Below are 21,079 nucleotides of genomic sequence, written 5' to 3' on the forward strand. Positions count from 1 at the left end.
CCCGCGCACCCCGTCCGGTCGGTCCGTCGCCGCACCATCGCGGGCGACCGCACCTGCCCGCGCCCTCCTTCCCGCGCATCGCGTTCGTCACCGCAGCCATAGCCGGCCAGACTCGTCCATGAGCACGGCCTCGTGCTCCTCGCCTCCCGCGCCCCGCTTGCTTCGCCTACTGCTGCTACTAACCACCGCCGGCCGCCCTCCCTTCCTCCCGCGGCCGCGCCACCGCGTCCGCCCGCGTCACCGCGCCTCCCTGTTCGCCCTGCAACTACGTGCTGCTGGTGGCACCGTAGCCACCCCGCGCCGCCTACTCGCCACCGCGTCGGCCCCCGCTGCCTTCCCGGCGGCCAGCCGCTGCCCCGCGACGCCACTCCGTCCGAAGCCCCCGCCCCCGCCGCTGCTTCCCGCCGCTGCTTCTCGCTACGACGGCCACCCCCGCTCCGTCCCCCTGGCCTTGCCTGCCTAGCGCCGCGCCGCTGTCGCCCCGCGGCTGCCGCTGCTCACCAACGCACTCCGGCGCCCGTGCCCCTCGTCGCGGCTGCAGCTAGCCGCGCCGGCGCCTCCCTTGTCGTGGCCTCGCTCGCCATTTGACCCGCTCGGGTCCGCCTCCTCGGGCACACGCCCGTGACCGCTACGCCCCTTTAGCCTCATGGGCCACTGACCATAGGGGCCCACAGCCCCTGTTTTGTAAAAAAAAGATATTAAAAAATAAGTAAATATAAAAACATTTAATTATTTAATTAATTGATTAGGTAATTAATTATCTTAATTAGCCTAATGAACTAGTTTAGTTATTTTAAATCTGTTAATTAGTTAGGTCAGTGACAGACGGGCCCCACTGCCCTGTTTGACCAGTCAACGGTCTATGTTGACCGCTGACATCATGATGGTGTCATGCTGGTGCAATAACTCCATTTTAGCTTTAATAATAAATTCAAAAATTGTTTAAATCTTTGATAAATCACAGAAAATAATCCGTAGCTCGGATGAAAAAGTTTTATACATGAAACTTGCTCAGAACGACGAGACGAATCCGAATACGCTGCCCGTTTGTCAGCCACACGTCCCTAGCATAGCGAACATGCAACTTTCCCTCTCCGGTCCGTCTGTCCAAAAACGTGGAACACCGGGAATACTTTCCCGGATGTTTTCCCCCCTTCGTCGGTATCACTTATCCCTGCGTTAGGTCACCTCTAGCATCGCGTATTGCCATGTTATGCTTTGTGATGCTTTGATTGCTCTGTTATTTATTATGTTCCCCTTCGTTACTTCTTTCCGGTAGACCCCAAGACCGATGTCGGTACCCCCTGTGATCGACTACACCGACGTCGAACCCTTCTTGCCAGAGCAACCAGGCAAGCAAACCCTCCTTGAGCATTCCGATATCGCCCATTTCTTTCCCTCTCATGCTTGCATTAGAACTGCTACTGCTTTATGTATGATCCTACTCTGATGCATAGCCTGTTGTTGTTACCTGCTTTCATACCTTACCTGCTTATCCTAAACTGCTTAGTATAGGTTGGTTAGAGATCCATCAGTGACCCTACCTTGTCCCAGTTGCCCGGCTTTATGTTCGATGACTCGATCAACGTGATTGACGTCCAGGCCCCGACACCACACATCACTTTCCCCTTTTGTTGCTCGACTCTGCAGAGTTACCATCGAGTGCCGAGGGTGGAACCTCATACATCACTGCTGATGAGATCTCTGTAGTCTAGCTATCCGTTCGTGGTCATCGAGGGTGATTTCCTCCTTAACCACTTCCGTTAGGGCTCTGTCGTGCAACCCCTCAAGTGTGAACCTCGAGGGTGGATCCTCTTACGTTCACCTTGATGATAACATCGAGTGGAATTCACCGGGGGTGATTCCTGGGGTTTTCCCCTTGGTGTTAGACACACAGTTACTATGGTTACTATGACTTTACAACTGAACCATGTTACTAAAGACGGGTAGGCCCTGAGGGGTACCCGCGCGAGCTTAATAGCGAGTGATGTGGAGTCGGGTTGACCTGGAAGGTGCCCGCGAGATACTTACGAGGCGTGGCCGGGCATTCTTAGCCCATGTCGCAAGTACTCGAGACGGGGCGACGGGGTCACATCGATCGTGAGTCTCTGCTCGTTACCGCGCGTTCCTAATCCACTACGATTTGAATATTTGATCCGATGGGCCTCTGGCCTGATAGCACTAACCATCACGTGGGCATAGTATGGGCGTTCTGCGTCGTATACATCGGCCGAAGCTTAATAGACATCAGCGACTGAGCGGCGCGCGTCGGGTTGGACTGGTAAGCTCCTGCCTTTTTAGGGAGGTAGCTAGGTCTGCTCATCGGCCGCCCTCACAACGTGCAGGAGTTCCCGGGGAGATGGCCCATGACCCCTGGGGGCATAGGTTTAGTCCAGCGTGCTGGCCTCTCTATTAGGCCTAGGTCGGGTTACGGCGTATTGTTTGGCCGAGGCCGGGCATGACCCAGGAAAGTGTGTCCAGCCGGAGTTAATCGAGTGTGGTGGGTAAGTTGGTGCACCCCTGCAGGGAAGAAAACATCTATCGATAGCCTGTCCTATGGTAACGGACACGTGGAGTTGTATCCCGATCGATACAACTAGAACTGGATACTTGTGATGAGAACTGGATGGTGATGAGAATTGGATTGTGATGATAACTGGATAGTATGGCTCTGGGATTGCTTTCTCGCAGGGAGTCGAGAAAGGATCTCTGGCCGAGGTTGATAACACTACTACTACTTTACTTTATGCTACTCTACTCCCTCCTGTTGCTGCAAGATGGTGGTTTCCAGAAGATGTTAGTCTTCGATAGGACTAGGCCTTCTCTCTATTCTGGCATTTCTGCAGCCCAGTCCACATATACAACCCATCCTTTGATACAGATGCATACTTAGTTTAGATCTGATGTAAGTCTTGCGAGTACTTTGGATGAGTACTCACGGTTGCTTTGCTACTTCTTTTTCCCCCATACCCGATTGTTGCGACCAGATGACGGATCCCAGGAGCCAGACGACGCCACTGATGACTACTGCTGTTGGGTTTCGTAGTAATTTCAAAAATTTTCCTACGCGCACACAGGATCATGTGATGCATAGCAACGAGGGGAGAGTGTTGTCTACGTACCCAACGCAGACCGACTGCGGAAGCGATGACACGACGTAGAGGAAGTAGTCGTACGTCTTCACGATCCAACCGATCAAGCACCGAAACTACGGCACCTCCGAGTTCGAGCACACGTTCAGCTCGATGACGATCCCCGGACTCCGATCCAGCAAAGTGTCGGGGAAGAGTTTCGTCAGCACGACGGCGTGGTGACGATCTTGATGAACTACAGCAGCAGGGCTTCGCCTAAACTCCGCTACAGTATTATCGAGGAATATGGTGGCAGGGGGCACCGCACACGGCTAAGGAATCGATCACGTGGATCAACTTGTGTCAACTTGTGTGTTTAGAGGTGCCCCTGCCTCCGTATATAAAGGAGTAGAGAGGGGGAGGCTGGCCGGCCATAGAGGGAGGCGCAGGAGAGTCCTACTCCCTCTGGGAGTAGGATTCCTCCCCCAATCCTAGTCCAACTAGGATTCCTCGGAGGGGAAGGGAGAGAGGGGGGCCGGCCACCTTCTCCTAGTCCTAATAGGACTAGGGGAGGGGGAAGAGGCGCAGCCACCTTGGGCTGCCCCTTTCTCCTTTCCACTAAGGCCCATGAAGGCCCATATGGCTCCCGGGGGGTTCCGGTAACCTCCCGGTAACCCGGTAAAATCCCGATTTCACCCGGAACACTTCCGATGTCCAAACATAGGCTTCCAATATATCAATCTTTACGTCTCGACCATTTCGAGACTCCTCGTCATGTCCGTGATCACATCCGGGACTCCGAACAACCTTCGGTACATCAAAATGCATAAACTCATAATATAACTGTCATCGTAACCTTAAGCGTGCGGACCCTACGGGTTCGAGAACAATGTAGACATGACCGAGACATGTCTCTGGTCAATAACCAATAGCGGGACCTGGATGCCCATATTGGCTCCTACATATTCTACGAAGATCTTTATCGGTCAGACCGCATAACAACATACGTTGTTCCCTTTGTCATCGGTATGTTACTTGCCCGAGATTCGATCGTCGGTATCCAATACCTAGTTCAATCTCGTTACCGGCAAGTCTCTTTACTCGTTCCGTAATACATCATCTCACAACTAACATATTAGTTGTAATGCTTGCAAGGCTTATGTGATGTGTATTACCGAGAGGGCCCAGAGATACCTCTCCGACAATCGGAGTGACAAATCCTAATCTCGAAATACGCCAACCCAACATCGACCATTGGAGACACCTGTAGTACTCCTTTATAATCACCCATTTACGTTGTGACGTTTGGTAGTACCCAAAGTGTTCCTCCGGTAAACGGGAGTTGCATAATCTCATAGTCATAGGAACATGTATAAGTCATGAAGAAAGCAATAGCAACATACTAAACGATCAGGTGCTAAGCTAATGGAATGGGTCATGTCAATCAGATCATTCTACTAATGATGTGACCTCGTTAATCAAATAACAACTCATTGTTCATGGTTAGGAAACATAACCATCTTTGATTAACGAGCTAGTCAAGTAGAGGCATACTAGTGACACTCTGTTTGTCTATGTATTCACACATGTATTATGTTTCCGGAAAATACAATTCTAGCATGAATAATAAACATTTATCATGATTATAAGGAAATAAATAATAACTTTATTATTGCCTCTAGGGCATATTTCCTTCAGTCTCCCACTTGCACTAGAGTCAATAATCTAGATTACACTGTAATGAATCTAACACCCATGGAGCTTTGGTGCTGATCATGTTTTGCTCGTGGAAGAGGCTTAGTCAACGGGTCTGCAACATTCAGATCCGTATGTATCTTGCAAATCTCTATGTCTCCCACCTGGACTAGATCCCGGATGGAGTTGAAGCGTCTCTTGATGTGTTTGGTCCTTTTGTGAAATCTGGATTCCTTTGCCAAGGCAATTGCACCAGTATTGTCACAAAAGATTTTCATTGGACCCGATGCACTAGGTATGACACCTAGATCGGATATGAACTCCTTCATCCAGACTCCTTCATTTGCTGCTTCCGAAGCAGCTATGTATTCCGCTTCACATGTAGATCCCGCTACGACGCTTTGTTTAGAACTGCACCAACTGACAGCTCCACCGTTTAATGTAAACACGTATCCGGTTTGCGATTTAGAATCGTCCGGATCAGTGTCAAAGCTTGCATCAACGTAACCTTTTACGATGAGCTCTTTGTCACTTCCATATACGAGAAACATATCCTTAGTCCTTTTCAGGTATTTCAGGATGTTCTTGACCGCTGTCCAGTGATCCATTCCTGGATTACTTTGGTACCTCCCTGCTAAACTTATAGCAAGGCACACATCAGGTCTGGTACACAGCATTGCATACATGATAGAGCCTATGGCTGATGCATAGGGAACATCTTTCATATTCTCTCTATCTTCTGCAGTGGTCGGGCATTGAGTCTTACTCAATTTCACACCTTGTAACACAGGCAAGAACCCTTTCTTTGCTTGATCCATTTTGAATTTCTTCAAAATTTTGTCAAGGTATGTGCTTTGTGAAAGTCCAATTAAGCGTCTTGATCTGTCTCTATAGATCTTAATGCCTAATATGTAAGCAGCTTCACCGAGGTCTTTCATTGAAAAACTTTTATTCAAGTATCCCTTTATGCTATCCAGAAATTCTATATCATTTCCAATCAGTAATATGTCATCCACATATAATATCAGAAATGCTACAGAGCTCCCACTCACTTTCTTGTAAATACAGGCTTCTCCAAAAGTCTGTATAAAACCAAATGCTTTGATCACACTATCAAAACGTTTATTCCAACTCCGAGAGGCTTGCACCAGTCCATAAATGGATCGCTGGAGCTTGCACACTTTGTTAGCTCCCTTTGGATCGACAAAACCTTCTGGTTGCATCATATACAACTCTTCTTCCAGGAATCCATTCAGGAATGCAGTTTTGACATCCATTTGCCAAATTTCATAATCATAAAATGCGGCAATTGCTAACATGATTCGGACGGACTTAAGCATCGCTACGGGTGAGAAGGTCTCATCGTAGTCAATTCCTTGAACTTGCCGAAAACCTTTTGCGACAAGTCGAGCTTTGTAGACAGTAACATTACCATCAGCGTCAGTCTTCTTCTTAAAGATCCATTTATTCTCAATCGCTTGCCGATCATCGGGCAAGTCAACCAAAGTCCATACTTTGTTCTCATACATGGATCCCATCTCAGATTTCATGGCTTCTAGCCACTTTGCGGAATCTGGGCTCACCATCGCTTCTTCATAGTTCGTAGGTTCATCATGATCTAGTAGCATGACCTCCAGAACAGGATTACCGTACCACTCTGGTGCGGATCTTACTCTGGTTGATCTACGAAGTTCAGTAGTATCTTGATCTGAAGTTTCATGATCATTATCATTGGCTTCCTCACTAACTGGTGTAGGTGTCACTGAAACAGTTTTCTGTGATGAACTACTTTCCAGTAAGGGAGCAGGTACAGTTACCTCGTCAAGTTCTACTTTCCTCCCACTCACTTCTTTCGAGAGAAACTCCTTCTCTAGAAATGATCCATTCTTAGCAACAAATGTTTTGCCTTCGGATCTGTGATAGAAGGTGTACCCAACAGTTTCCTTTGGGTATCCTATGAATACACATTTCTCCGATTTGGGTTCGAGCTTATCAGGTTGAAGCTTTTTCACATAAGCATCGCAGCCCCAAACTTTAAGAAACGACAACTTTGGTTTCTTGCCAAACCACAGTTCATAAGGCGTCGTCTCAACGGATTTTGATGGTGCCCTATTTAACGTGAATGCGGCCGTCTCTAAAGCATATCCCCAAAATGATAGCGGTAAATCTGTAAGAGACATCATAGATCGCACCATATCTAGTAAAGTACGATTACGACGTTCGGACACACCATTACGCTGTGGTGTTCCGGGTGGCGTGAGTTGCGAAACTATTCCACAGTTTTTCAAATGTACACCAAACTCGTAACTCAAATATTCTCCTCCACGATCAGATCGTAGAAACTTTATTTTCTTGTTACGATGATTTTCAACTTCACTCTGAAATTCTTTGAACTTTTCAAATGTTTCAGACTTATGCTTCATTAAGTAGATATATCCATATCTGCTCAAATCATCTGTGAAGGTGAGAAAATAACGATATCCGCCACGAGCCTCAATATTCATCGGACCACATACATCGGTATGTATGATTTCCAACAAATCTGTTGCTCTCTCCATAGTACCGGAGAACGGTGTTTTAGTCATCTTGCCCATGAGGCACGGTTCGCAAGTACCAAGTGATTCATAATCAAGTGGTTCCAAAAGTCCATTAGTATGGAGTTTCTTCATGCGTTTTACACCGATATGACCTAAACGACAGTGCCACAAATAAGTTGCACTTTCATTATCAACTCTGTATCTTTTGGTTTCAACATTATGAATATGTGTATTACTACTATCGAGATTTAGTAAGAATAGACCACTCTTCAAGGGTGCATGACCATAAAAGATATTACTCATATAAATAGAACAACCATTATTCTCTGATTTAAATGAATAACCGTCTCGCATTAAACAAGATCCAGATATAATGTTCATGCTCAACGCTGGCACCAAATAACAATTATTTAGGTCTAATATTAATCCCGAAGGTAGATGTAGAGGTAGCGTGCCGACCGCGATCACATCGACTTTGGAACCGTTTCCCACGCGCATCGTCACCTCGTCCTTTGCCAGTGCCCGCTTATTCTGTAGTCCCTGTTTCGAGTTGCAAATATTAGCAACAGAACCAGTATCAAATACCCAGGTGCTACTGCGAGCATTGGTAAGGTACACATCAATAACATGTATATCACATATACCTTTGTTCACCTTGCCATCCTTCTTATCCGCCAAATACTTGGGGCAGTTCCGCTTCCAGTGACCAGTCTGCTTGCAGTAGAAGCACTCAGTTTCAGGCTTAGGTCTAGACTTGGGTTTCTTCTCTTGAGCAGCAACTTGCTTGCCGTTCTTTTTGAAGTTCCCCTTTTTCTTCCCTTTGCCCTTTTTCTTGAAACTAGTGGTCTTGTTAACCATCAACACTTGATGCTCCTTCTTGATTTCTACCTCCGCAGCTTTCAGCATTGCGAAGAGCTCGGGAATAGTCTTGTTCATCCCTTGCATATTATAGTTCATCACGAAGCTCTTGTAGCTTGGTGGCAGTGATTGGAGAATTCTGTCAATGACGCAATCATCCGGAAGATTAACTCCCAATTGAATCAAGTGATTATTATACCCAGACATTTTGAGTATATGCTCACTGACAGAACTGTTCTCTTCCATCTTGCAGCTATAGAACTTATTGGAGACTTCATATCTCTCAATCCGGGCATTTGCTTGAAATATTAACTTCAACTCCTGGAACATCTCATATGCTCCATGACGTTCAAAACGTCGTTGAAGTCCCGATTCTAAGCCGTAAAGCATGGCACACTGAACTATCGAGTAGTCATCAGCTTTGCTCTGCCAGACGTTCATAACATCTGGCGTTGCTCCAGCAGCAGGCCTGGCACCCAGCGGTGCTTCCAGGACGTAATTCTTCTGTGCAGCAATGAGGATAATCCTCAAGTTACGGACCCAGTCCGTGTAATTGCTACCATCATCTTTCAACTTTGCTTTCTCAAGGAACGCATTAAAATTTAACGGAACAACAGCACGAGCCATCTATCTACAATCAACATAAACAAGCAAGATACTATCAGGGACTAAGTTCATGATAAATTTTAAGTTCAATTAATCATATTATTAAAGAACTCCCACTTAGATAGACATCCCTCTAATCCTCTAAGTGATCACGTGATCCAAATCAACTAAACCATGTCCGATCATCACGTGAGATGGAGTAGTTTCATCGGTGAACATCATTATGTTGATCATATCTACTATATGATTCACGCTCGACCTTTCGGTCTCCGTGTTCCGAGGCCATATCTGCATATGCTAGGCTCGTCAAGTTTAACCTGAGTATTCTGCGTGCGCAACTGTTTTGCACCCGTTGTATTTGAACGTAGAGCCTATCACACCCGATCATCACGTGGTGTCTCAGCACGAAGAACTTTTGCAACGGTGCATACTCAGGGAGAACACTTCTTGATAATTTAGTGAGAGATCATCTTATAATGCTACCGTCAATCAAAGCAAGATAAGATGCATAAAAAGATAAACATCACATGCAATCAATATAAGTGATATGATATGGCCATCATCATCTTGTGCTTGTGATCTCCATCTCCGAAGCACCGTCATGATCACCATCGTCACCGGCGCGACACCTTGATCTCCATCGTAGCATCGTTGTCGTCTCGCCAATCTTATGCTTCCACGACTATCACTACCGTTTAGTAATAAAGTAAAGCATTACATCGCGATTGCATTGCATACAATAAAGCGACAACCATATGGCTCCTGCCAGTTGCCGATAACTTGGTTACAAAACATGATCATCTCATACAATAAAATTCAGCATCATGCCTTGACCATATCACATCACAACATGCCCTGCAAAAACAAGTTAGACGTCCTCTACTTTGTTGTTGCATGTTTTACGTGGCTGCTACGGGCTTAAGTAAGAACCAATCTCACCTACGCATCAAAACCACAACGATAGTTTGTCAAATAGACTCCGTTTTAACCTTCGCAAGGACCGGGCGTAGCCATACTTGGTTCAACTAAAGTTGGAGAGGCAGTCGCCCGCAAGCCATCTCTGTGCAAAGCACGTCGAGGGAACCGGTCTCGCGTAAGCGTACGCGTAAGGTTGGTCCGGGTCGTCTCGTCCAACAATACCGCTGAACCAAAATATGACATGCTGGTAGGCAGTATGACTTGTATCGTCCACAACTCACTTGTGTTCTACTCGTGCATATAACATCAACATCATTAACCTAGGCTCGGATGCCACTGTTGGGTTTCGTAGTAATTTCAAAAATTTTCCTACGCGCACACAGGATCATGTGATGCATAGCAACGAGAGGAGAGTGTTGTCTACGTACCCAACGCAGACCGACTGCGGAAGCGATGACACGACGTAGAGGAAGTAGTCGTACGTCTTCACGATCCAACCGATCAAGCACCGAAACTACGGCACCTCCGAGTTCGAGCACACGTTCAGCTCGATGACGATCCCCGGACTCCGATCCAGCAAAGTGTCGGGGAAGAGTTTCCGTCAGCACGACGGCGTGGTGACGATCTTGATGAACTACAGCAGCAGGGCTTCGCCTAAACTCCGCTACAGTATTATCGAGGAATATGGTGGCAGGGGGCACCGCACACGGCTAAGGAATCGATCACGTGGATCAACTTGTGTCAACTTGTGTGTTTAGAGGTGCCCCTGCCTCCGTATATAAAGGAGTAGAGAGGGGGAGGCTGGCCGGCCATAGAGGGAGGCGCAGGAGAGTCCTACTCCCTCTGGGAGTAGGATTCCTCCCCCAATCCTAGTCCAACTAGGATTCCTCGGAGGGGAAGGGAGAGAGGGGGGCCGGCCACCTTCTCCTAGTCCTAATAGGACTAGGGGAGGGGGAAGAGGCGCAGCCACCTTGGGCTGCCCCTTTCTCCTTTCCACTAAGGCCCATGAAGGCCCATATGGCTCCCGGGGGGTTCCGGTAACCTCCCGGTAACCCGGTAAAATCCCGATTTCACCCGGAACACTTCCGATGTCCAAACATAGGCTTCCAATATATCAATCTTTACGTCTCGACCATTTCGAGACTCCTCGTCATGTCCGTGATCACATCCGGGACTCCGAACAACCTTCGGTACATCAAAATGCATAAACTCATAATATAACTGTCATCGTAACCTTAAGCGTGCGGACCCTACGGGTTCGAGAACAATGTAGACATGACCGAGACATGTCTCTGGTCAATAACCAATAGCGGGACCTGGATGCCCATATTGGCTCCTACATATTCTACGAAGATCTTTATCGGTCAGACCGCATAACAACATACGTTGTTCCCTTTGTCATCGGTATGTTACTTGCCCGAGATTCGATCGTCGGTATCCAATACCTAGTTCAATCTCGTTACCGGCAAGTCTCTTTACTCGTTCCGTAATACATCATCTCACAACTAACATATTAGTTGTAATGCTTGCAAGGCTTATGTGATGTGTATTACCGAGAGGGCCCAGAGATACCTCTCCGACAATCGGAGTGACAAATCCTAATCTCGAAATACGCCAACCCAACATCGACCATTGGAGACACCTGTAGTACTCCTTTATAATCACCCATTTACGTTGTGACGTTTGGTAGTACCCAAAGTGTTCCTCCGGTAAACGGGAGTTGCATAATCTCATAGTCATAGGAACATGTATAAGTCATGAAGAAAGCAATAGCAACATACTAAACGATCAGGTGCTAAGCTAATGGAATGGGTCATGTCAATCAGATCATTCTACTAATGATGTGACCTCGTTAATCAAATAACAACTCATTGTTCATGGTTAGAAAACATAACCATCTTTGATTAACGAGCTAGTCAAGTAGAGGCATACTAGTGACACTCTGTTTGTCTATGTATTCACACATGTATTATGTTTCCGGAAAATACAATTCTAGCATGAATAATAAACATTTATCATGATTATAAGGAAATAAATAATAACTTTATTATTGCCTCTAGGGCATATTTCCTTCAACTGCTACCCCGAGGGTGCCTACTACTACGTGACGACCGCTGACGACTTGGAGTAGTTAGGAGGCTCCCAGGCAGGAGGCCTTGCCTTTTCGATCGATGTTGCTTTTGTGCTAGCCTTCTTAAGGCAATCCTGTTTAACTCATGTCTGTACTCAGATATTGTTGCTTTCGCTGACTCTTGTGTTTTCGAGCTTATGTATTCGAGCCCTCGAGGCCCCTGGCTTGTAATATAAAGCTTGTATTATTTTAATTTGTGTCTAGAGTTGTGTTGTGATATCTTCCCGTGAGTCCTTGATCTTGATCGTACACATTTGCGTGTATGATTAGTGTATGATTGAATCGAGGACGTCACAGCGCCGAGCCACCTTACCGCGGCTTTGCATTGCTCGCGAGCAGACTGGCCAGAGCGGCAGGACCATGAGACGCTCTTCGTCCTGGGCGTCGGCATCGGCTTTCTCCTCCAGCAGCGTCGCAAGCGCCTCCTCGTCGTCCGAGTCCATTGCCGAGCAGACAAATCGCTGAACATCTGGCAGGCGTGGTAGGCGCAGCCGCCGGTATTCCAGCCCTGCGTGGCCGGAGCGACGGAAAGCTCCCCAGGAGCGGGGTGGAGGCTGTCGCGGCGGAACCCTCTCTTTTCCGGTGGGGGAATGGCCTACCTAACGGCGGTGGGTGGGTAGGCGGCGCCGGATCGGCACGGCGGCGGAAGGGCGTGCGCACGAGGGGGAGGGGGCAATTTGGACGTGCAAGATGCGTTTTCGCTTTACAGTGGTGGCCCAGGCGCGGTTTTTCTTTCCGCGGGAGCCTCCAAGCGCCCCCAGTGCGCTAGTTTCGGCGTCGTGAGAATGCAACTGGAGGTTTTTTTTTTTGACGCCAGCGTGAAAAAACTCACCCTGAGAGGTATGTTGGGGACGCGAGTGGAGATGCTCTGATAAGGAGGGTCACGAGGAGGAAGATGCCAACCGTCGGATCAACGGCTGAAAAATCAACCGATTGAAAAATATTCAGGCAATGAATGAATAGGCGGCCCCTTAAAACTGACGTCCTCTCTCTAGACTCTCCCAGTTCTCTAGACGCTCTCTCTCTCTCTATCTATCTCTCTTCCAAACCACGACCTAAAAGAAACCTGAGACAGAGGTGGATTTTGTTGGGGGCGAGGTGGTGCCGTACCCGTCTCTAACCTAACCTGACCATGCACGCATCTCACCTCTCGTCCTCCTCCTCGTCATGATTCCTTCATGGATGACGGGCGCCCTAATTAGGATCAGGTTTTAGTAGGTGGTATATAAAAGCGCATTTCGCAGGAGATCAGGTAATATTAATTTCTCCCGATCATCTCCCTCTTCTTCTTCTTCTTTCGATTTATCCATGAGGATTTCGTCTCCGCATCAGGCTTTCATCCGTGGATCAGGACGATGACGTCGACCGCGGCGGCGTCCGGCTCCGACTCCCGGCGGCTCTTGCCCGGCCGTCAGAACTCCCATCAGGTTTCGTTCTCTCACCCGTCTCCCTTTCCTGTTCTGCGTTCTTTCTGTAATAATTACTCCCGGTCGACCCAAATCAACCCGATAATTGATTGAGATATATTGCAATAATTAACATGGCAATCGGGTGGGAATGATCAATTAATATTAACCAACTACTCCCTCTGTTTCTAAATATAAGTCTTAGATTTCAATACGAATTACGTACGGATGTATATAGACATATTTTAGAGTGTCTGTCATATATTTAATGGTTTCTATTGATTCACAGATGGACAGGATCAATGGAAATGGCCAGAAGTCTGCCACTCAAGTGAGTGATCACAACAGTTTCCCTTGATTACCGTCTAGTAGTGCATTCATCATACATTCCTCATTTGCATAGTTTTTTCTGTATTCTTGATTTGGTGTCTCCATACTTATTCACTGGATTTGTCCTCGTTGATTTTCCTATAGAACAGGCCTCCACATTCTCCGATGGAGCAGACGAATTTGACGACGACGCGCTTATTGCCTCGGAAGCGCTGTCTTGCAGAACTGGCGGCTTTGAGAGAAATGCAGGCCCTGGGAATTTGGGGATGTTTGGTAGCCTGAAGTTTGTGGTGCTCAAGTCAAAGCTCAACCTGTTGATACCGTGTGGCTTTGTGGCAATCGTCGTCAAGGACATGACAGGAAATAATGTATGTGTGCTAAATTGCATCCAAGTGTTTCATCAATTTGTGTTAGTATCTGCTTTATGCTGCATTTTTTTGTTCTCTTGTCCTGATATTACACTATTACTCCTTTGTTTGTGTTGAAGGGTTGGGTGTTTCCCCTGACTCTGTTGGGCATTATTCCTTTGGCCGAGCGACTGGGCTTCGCCACCGAGTAATTGTTACATTTTTCATACTTATATAATGATCCTTGTTGATATTGTTGAACAAACATTTGACACTTTACTTCTTACTGCAGGCAGTTAGCATTCTTCACAGGCCCAACAGGTCTCACTCAGTTGCTCTTCTTCGAAGCATTTTGATCCGACTAGCATTCGTATTGATTATGAAAAATTTCATGTGCATGCAGTTGGGGGCCTTCTGAATGCTACATTTGGAAATGCGACCGAGTTGATTATATCGATCCATGCGCTAAGGAGTGGAAAGTTACGAGTTGTCCAGCAGTCTCTGCTAGGGTCCATCCTGTCAAACTTGCTTCTGGTTCTCGGTTGCGCATTTTTCAGTGGAGGGGTCACTTGTGGCAAAACTGAGCAGAACTTCAGCAAGGTGACCATTCTTGTCTGTTCACAGATTTGCACAATGTAGATGAGAGTGCTCATTCTGTGTTGTTGCAGTCAGAGGCAGTAGTGAGCTCTGGGCTGCTTTTGATGGCCGTATTGGGGTTGCTGCCTCCTACTGTGCTGCATTACACTCATTCAGAAGTCCACTCTGGAAAGTCAGGACTAGCCTTGTCAAGGTTCAGCAGCTGCGTCATGCTTGTTGCTTACGCTTGCTACATCTACTTTGAACTGACAACCAGTCGCCGTCGTGAGGAATCTAATGAAGTAAGTGATGGATTGCCCATACTGATATGCATAGTTTCGAATGATGTTTTGCTTGACTTTCTATTTCTCCATATTTTCTTTTTTAAGTTTCTGAGTTAAATATGTGCATTTGATTGGACCAGGGAAGAGGTGAGAATGTAGGGGATGCCGACAACATCGAAGCTCCTGACATTTCAAAATGGGAAGCCATTTCCTGGCTTGCAATTTTGACAATTTGGATCTCAGTACTCTCTGACTACTTAGTTAATGCAATCGACGTAAGCTCTCTTGTAGATCCATTAGATGATTATACACACCTTTTTTCAGTGGTGTTGTTTGTGAGAACCTAACAGATGCATATATGCAATGTTCTCATGGAAACATATTTCATGATTTGCACAAAAATATTACTTCCTGCAAAGATAAAATGATAATTAACCTTGCACATTTATCAGGGGGCTTCCCAAGCTTGGAATATACCGGTTGCGTTCATCAGTGTTATTTTGCTTCCGATTGTGGGGAATGCTGCAGAACATGCTAGTGCTGTCATGTTTGCAATGAAAGACAAATTAGTAAGAGAAGCTTAAAATTCTTATCAATCTTCTGTTCACACAGATCGGTAAGATTCTTGTATTTTTCTTGTAGGATCTTTCCCTTGGAGTTGCAATAGGGTCGTCAACGCAAATGTCCATGTTTGGGGTAGGTTGGTCCAGCCGTTTGTGCCTTACTGGCATTCACCTGAATTTATCAGCTATTGTTTTGCTGACAGATTTCTCTGCATCTCATTTTGCAGATACCATTTTGTGTAGTGATAGGGTGGATGATGGGCCAGCCCATGGACTTGAACTTTCATCTTTTCGAGACCGCAAGCCTCTTAATGACGGTACTGGTTGTCGCTTTTTTGTTGCAGGTACTAAAATTATATACTGGTAGCATTCTTCGAGACCTCTGCCTTGCTTTTGCGAGAATTCACTCTTCTGTTTTTCTCTCAATTTCCAGGATGGGACTTCAAATTGCTTAAAAGGGTTGATGCTGTTTCTATGCTATCTGATAGTCGCTGCTAGTTTCTATGTACATTCCGATCAGGATCCTGATGGCAAGTTCTTCACTTCTGCACTTCCTCTGCCTGTTCTTTTATCTTTCAGATCAAAAGCTTTACACACTGCTTTGATTAAAGCCACCGGGTTCGGGTACATGGTTGATTAGTGTTTGTGCTGCATGAATTTTCAGTAGTTGGGCATTTAGCTACAAACAAGGCTGCTATAAATATTATTTTCATGAATCTCAAAATGCATACCCAGTAAGAAAGCGAGAAAGATTTGTATTGTGATTAATTTACACAATTCACTAATATTCCAAATTTTTACCTGCAGGTAATAACCCTGCGCAAAACTAGCAGTACCTGGATGATCCCATGGATTCTACAGAAGATTTCTACCATGTGACAACATTTGCAATCAGGACAGGGACTATTTGTGTATTTTTGACTAATTTCGCAGTGTTTCCTCACATTTAGAGGTCTTTCAAGTGCATCCATCCTTGAAACTCTTTTCAGAAAGCCGCACATCCAGTTTTGTAGATAGGCAATACAGGTAAAAAAGTATAAAGTTGTGTAGGCAGATTCTCTTGTTATGGAACCAGCAAAGAATGAAAGTTGAAACAATATTTTAGTTTTGGTATTTTTTTACCAACTAAGTGCAGCAAGTGAGGTCTCATCATTACATAACATGTAAGATCAATCAAAACATCAGGTTCTTAACTTATTCCATTCCATCAAATTCAAACCCATCGAAATTGCATCAACTCCTCTTAGAGGCTTAGATGGTATACTTCTGAGAGACCACCTGATTCCTCTTTCCCTCCTGGCTACCTTGGCCACGGCCCTTCGCAATCCAAGCAGGTGTTTAGGGTGCTCAGGACGTCCGTAACGTCCAGGCATGCCGCCAGGACGTCCGTAACGTCCAGTGCCACGCGCATCATCTCGCCGCAGTACTCCCATATGTAGGGTTCACATCGCAACCTCAAACTTCGATTTAATTCAGTTTATCTTGCATGCTTAAGACGTTCATGAGCATGAACAGGGAGCTTTGTGACATCTATGTTTGAACTGCAATGCTAGTTTAATTACAGATGAGAATATCTTGTTTATTCCTGGAAACAAGCAGCAGAACTACTTATATACACTGGCTTAGCTAGAACCTTGTCATAAGGTATATTCAAGGAAAACAGGATATATGCAATTGCAAGCACTAGAACTCTACATGGCAAGAAGATTAAAGCATGCACCATGATCGTTCATTACGGTTCACTTTCAAGATCAAGTTGTAGCTCTGGCCTTCTGCTATCCATTTGCAAGTTCTGTTCTATTTCGGTGTCGGAAATTTTACACTTCAGCGACGGAGCTGAAGTGGTGCTGGCCTCTGTTTTCTCCTCTGGTTTCGGTACCAGAGATTTTCTGGCCTTCTGTTGTTCTAGTATCCGCTGCAAATATCTTGCATGCTCCTCTATGCGCAGTTGTAATTTCCTTTGCACCTGATGGCCAAAACAACAATGTTAACACTGCTGATAAGCTACGAGTTTTTCTGAATATAGTAAGTTCTGTGATGACTAATAAAAACAATTCTTCTTATCAAATAGTAAAGCATAGATTAACCAAGAATGCTGACAAAGGCTTCTGAACTTCATGAGAACTGTTTCTGAACCTATCAGCATCTTCTTATCACACTGTTACCTCTAGTTGCTCATGGAGCTGTTTCTGAACCTCCATTTGCATCCGTAGAGCTTCAGCCATTTGAAAACTCCTACGAAATGGAAATTGATGTGAGTTTTGATGACACTTTTTGTGCATGCCCCTCATGCTAACATAAAAAGAGATAGCAAGTTCTGGAGAAGGAGATACTTCTTTTTGCCAGAATCAATTCCAGATGTTGATTTTGCCTTGTTATCTTCTGAACATGGTCTCTTCACTAGATTAGCATGGAGCCAAAAAAAAACTTAATGAGAATGACAAAATTACAACTCAAAGCAACTTCATGAGAATGACAAGATTATGAATGAAAACAACTGCCACTATGTCAAATATTCAGAAATTATTTTACACTTAATCTGTATAGATTTTCCCTTCACCTTAGTCGTCTTACCTTCTTTTTTCTCCGGAATATACTTCACATGTCGATAGTTCTGCATTTTGAAATAACAAGTGGTGTATAAGCATCGTAATGTGATATATGTTTGTGAGTATGCATTTAAAGATATTTGGCCATTTACCTGCAAATGGCTCTTTACGTGAAAGATCGTCAAGCCTTCTACCTTCATAAGCTTCAGCACACCCTTGGGAGTTGCCTCTGCAAGATATGTACATGGAACAAAACATCTAAACGTTGGTTCTATTTTCAAGAAAAAATTAGCCCAAAAATTTAACAGAGTGATCACCCTACTTTCCAGTCCTCCGAGCTTTTTCAGAGCCTCCACAAAACGCTCATGGAGCTCAAGTGTCCATCTCATTCTCGTTTTGCTACATGTTGTTGCTCCAGATGAAGAAGGTGATGAACTCAACTGGACTTTAACCGGAGAACCCCCACTGCGCAGATCCTCATGGTCAGAGGAAGGGGATAGTAGACTAGGTGAGCATTGCGGCGCTATGCCATATATGTCCTAAGCAATGAGTTATATGGAAAATAACTAGTTAAAATCTGAACTTAGCCAAGATAAAGGTGCATGTGAACTCAAGAAGCTAGTTGAAGAAATACTCAGATAATGATGTTAAGTGAAGGATCAACCATGGAACTAAAGGTACTCACATCTAACCGAGGGCTCTCCTCGTTGTCGGTGATGGCAATCCCAAGTTGTTCAGACAATAACTGAAACTCCAGCTGCTCACTGAAATCCATGGAACTGCCTCCTCCACGGAAGCTACTGTCAGAAGCATTGCCGGAGAGGTTAAGGAAGTCCTTGAGATCATGTGAATGTTCATCATGACCTTGACCACCATCGCTGTGATCAGCAGCAAACAACAGAGCAGAGATCGATGACTGCGCAGCTGAAAACTGCTGCTGCTCACATTTAGGAGGATGAGGCAGGAAAGGCAAACCGCTGATTTGCCAGCATAATTTGGAGTTCGTCGGTGACGCCGAGTACATGCTTGCACAGAATGTGGAAGAGCTCGATGAATTCGGGTCTGATAGGTCAGCATATGAGACGCGGGAAATACCATCTGCCGAACTGTAAATTTCAGATTTAGCATTGAACATTTGATGGGCTGAAGGTTGTGGAACATTGCAGGTGTGAGCCATGCTGTCAGGAGCAATGATATCTTTCACAGGAAGTACACTCTGTGTGCTCATTGTGCCCTTGAGAATGATAATCGAGATGGAAAACTTGCTCCAATCCAACCCTGCAGCTTAAATATCCAGTCAAGCAGCATACAAGTTCCAAGTCCTTTCAAATTTCAATATCTAAAATGAAAAATTGTTCAGAAATATGGGTGCAAAAAGTCTAATCTTGTCCAGAGACATCATTATGCAAGAAAAACAAAGCATTACATTTGAATTGGGAGTACTAGGCTGTCAATAGAATGATCCAGATTGACCTAAGAAATATGCTAAAAGAATGTACACAAGGGACATAAGAATATTCCCAGATGATTTAGACCCTTCAACAATAGTCACTCATATTTCAGAGGTAATGATAGTTTGCTTCCTATAATTGCTACGGTCATGTCTGGAACTTCTTTTCACAAACCATGAAATCAAACTCACGTACAGGGAGAGAAAATAGACACTCCCTCCGTTTTTATTTAATCTGGACATTAGTTTTGTCTCAAGTCAAACTTTCTAAACTTTGACCAAGTTTATAAAGAAATTATTGACATATACAATTCCAAATCAATACCGTTAGATTCATCACTGGCTATATTTTGACATCAGATGTTTTTGTTATTGTGAATGTTCCTATTGTTTTCTATAAACTTGTGGAACTTTATAAATTTTCACTTGGGACAAATAGATGGATGCACTTATGCAAATTTTAGAAAATATATAAACCCAGTGCCAAACTTGACTGATCTTCTTCTGCTAGGGAAGATTTAAGCTACCAAAACCTGGCCGGGGCTATCCCCTTTTCGAAAAAAGGTACTCCTACCAAAACTTGATGACAGTTCCTTCCCATAAGCAGGACAAAATGAAAACGCAGAAATCAAAAGGGCACATGAAACACGACACAAGAAATGGGCAAATTTCCTTTGCCGCGGGGAGAGAGCGCAGATGAGCCATTAACATCCCAAATCAACAAGAACACAAAGCAGAATTACTCTATTTGGCAAGGAGAAGAGCACAACTAGGACTGGATCAGTGCCGAGAAATCCATGGGAATGCAGATGTAAGCTTCATTTCTTACCTGAAATTCCAAGAGGACTCTGGTCTCTGGAAGAGGAAGAGATTCAGAGCCAAGTCAGCCGCCAATCCTCCTCTGACTTCCTCTGTCTTCTCTCTCTCCGTGTTCGTCCAGAAGCTCCCTGTGTGTCTCTCTCTCGCTATAAATTAAGCCTGTCTCCTACCTATTCAGTGCACCATCTTAATTGGACGCTTGATTGGCTTGGCCGCCTTCTCACAACTCTGTGGAGTTAGTTAAGAATATGCAGCTGCTTTCTCTTGCCTTTGCTGCCGCTATGCTCTTTCTTACTTGTGGTACTGTCCAAGGTTTGTTTATCTGTCGCCACATTTTAATCATGCATGCAGGCCGGTATGGTACCCGGGTTTTTTCCCGAATAACTTTTTTTTGTAGGTTTATTTTACGAGGAAAAAAGAAGAGCAATCCTATCTAAGTTGATGTCATTTGCGAGTTGAGTTTTTCTATCCGAGCAATATTTGTACTACCAAGTTTTGTCAACTTACTTAACTTCTGAACAAAGCAACATGTTGACCTGATCATACGGACTGCACGGAGCAGTCGCTTGTGTTGTGAGACCACTTGTAGTTGGCCAACTTATTACAGTATTACATCTACTTGATGATGTGACGCAAATTAAATGTAAAGAGAGAAGGAAGCCGTATCATCCTGAACCAACGTGCTGGGCAGCAGGCGCAACCTACAAGGTACAGTATTAGGCTAGTCACAAATTTTTTATTACCTTTCTACAAGTAATACTATTGCTGGAACGAACAGCATTAGTTTTGCAAGAAGCACGGCGGGGGCTCGTCGTGGTCCTGCGTGAGTGTGGTGTGCGTGATCCGTTGGCGATCGACATTACTTGGGCAATAATTTCTCCCTGGGAAAATAGGTGGCCTGAGAAATAGCATATCAAAAGAAATGCATTGACGGAGATG

General features: G+C 45.2%; 2 protein-coding genes across 6 annotated transcripts; one reads left to right on the top strand and one right to left on the bottom strand.

The window, feature by feature from the left end:
• Nucleotides 1-12,838: 12,838 nt before the first annotated feature.
• Nucleotides 12,839-16,443, top strand: LOC123132171 (putative vacuolar cation/proton exchanger 4). 3 transcript variants are annotated; one of them, XM_044551938.1, is made up of 14 exons: nt 12,839-13,068; nt 13,149-13,243; nt 13,512-13,553; nt 13,702-13,920; nt 14,040-14,107; nt 14,192-14,220; nt 14,303-14,499; nt 14,568-14,777; nt 14,900-15,034; nt 15,212-15,328; nt 15,402-15,455; nt 15,550-15,666; nt 15,756-15,852; nt 16,130-16,443. In XM_044551938.1, exons 2-14 carry the CDS (start codon nt 13,172-13,174, stop codon nt 16,150-16,152), a joined length of 1,380 nt encoding a protein of 459 aa, XP_044407873.1. In that variant the 5' UTR covers nt 12,839-13,068; nt 13,149-13,171; the 3' UTR covers nt 16,153-16,443. The 3 variants fall into 3 exon arrangements, with proteins under 3 accessions (XP_044407873.1, XP_044407875.1, XP_044407874.1); XM_044551940.1 differs by having other exon boundaries at nt 13,168-13,243; XM_044551939.1 differs by lacking the exon at nt 12,839-13,068 and having other exon boundaries at nt 13,090-13,243.
• Nucleotides 16,444-16,830: 387 nt separating this feature from the next.
• Nucleotides 16,831-20,448, bottom strand: LOC123132173 (protein PHOSPHATE STARVATION RESPONSE 3). 3 transcript variants are annotated; one of them, XM_044551943.1, is made up of 8 exons: nt 20,151-20,439; nt 18,557-19,149; nt 18,194-18,410; nt 18,024-18,100; nt 17,897-17,936; nt 17,656-17,722; nt 17,488-17,557; nt 16,831-17,288 (listed from the first exon to the last, which is right to left on the bottom strand). In XM_044551943.1, the coding sequence occupies exons 2-8, from the start codon at nt 19,097-19,099 to the stop codon at nt 17,055-17,057; spliced, it is 1,248 nt and encodes a 415-aa protein (XP_044407878.1). In that variant the 5' UTR covers nt 19,100-19,149; nt 20,151-20,439; the 3' UTR covers nt 16,831-17,054. The 3 variants fall into 3 exon arrangements, with proteins under 3 accessions (XP_044407878.1, XP_044407876.1, XP_044407877.1); XM_044551941.1 differs by having other exon boundaries at nt 18,024-18,410; nt 20,151-20,448; XM_044551942.1 differs by lacking the exon at nt 20,151-20,439 and having other exon boundaries at nt 18,024-18,410; nt 18,557-20,103.
• Between the last annotated feature and the right edge of the window lie 631 nt (nt 20,449-21,079).

This window comes from Triticum aestivum, chromosome 6A (assembly GCF_018294505.1).
Source record: "Triticum aestivum cultivar Chinese Spring chromosome 6A, IWGSC CS RefSeq v2.1, whole genome shotgun sequence".
Classification (NCBI taxonomy): Eukaryota; Viridiplantae; Streptophyta; class Magnoliopsida; order Poales; family Poaceae; genus Triticum; species Triticum aestivum.

What these genes read in the sequence shown, in the direction of transcription:
- LOC123132171 (XM_044551938.1), top strand. Translation starts at nt 13,172, where the DNA reads ATGACGTCGACCGCGGCGGCGTCCGGCTCCGACTCCCGGCGGCTCTTG. An exon ending in GTCGTGAGGAATCTAATGAA is followed by an intron (nt 14,778 to 14,899) that starts GTAAGTGATGGA and finishes TGATTGGACCAG; the next exon opens with GGAAGAGGTGAGAATGTAGG. An exon ending in TTGTCGCTTTTTTGTTGCAG is followed by an intron (nt 15,667 to 15,755) that starts GTACTAAAATTA and finishes CTCAATTTCCAG; the next exon opens with GATGGGACTTCAAATTGCTT.
- LOC123132173 (XM_044551941.1), bottom strand. Translation starts at nt 19,099, where the DNA reads ATGAGCACACAGAGTGTACTTCCTGTGAAAGATATCATTGCTCCTGAC. An exon ending in AGGAGAGCCCTCGGTTAGAT is followed by an intron (nt 18,411 to 18,556) that starts GTGAGTACCTTT and finishes CTCATTGCTTAG; the next exon opens with GACATATATGGCATAGCGCC. An exon ending in TATTCCGGAGAAAAAAGAAG is followed by an intron (nt 17,723 to 17,896) that starts GTAAGACGACTA and finishes ATGCTAATCTAG; the next exon opens with TGAAGAGACCATGTTCAGAA.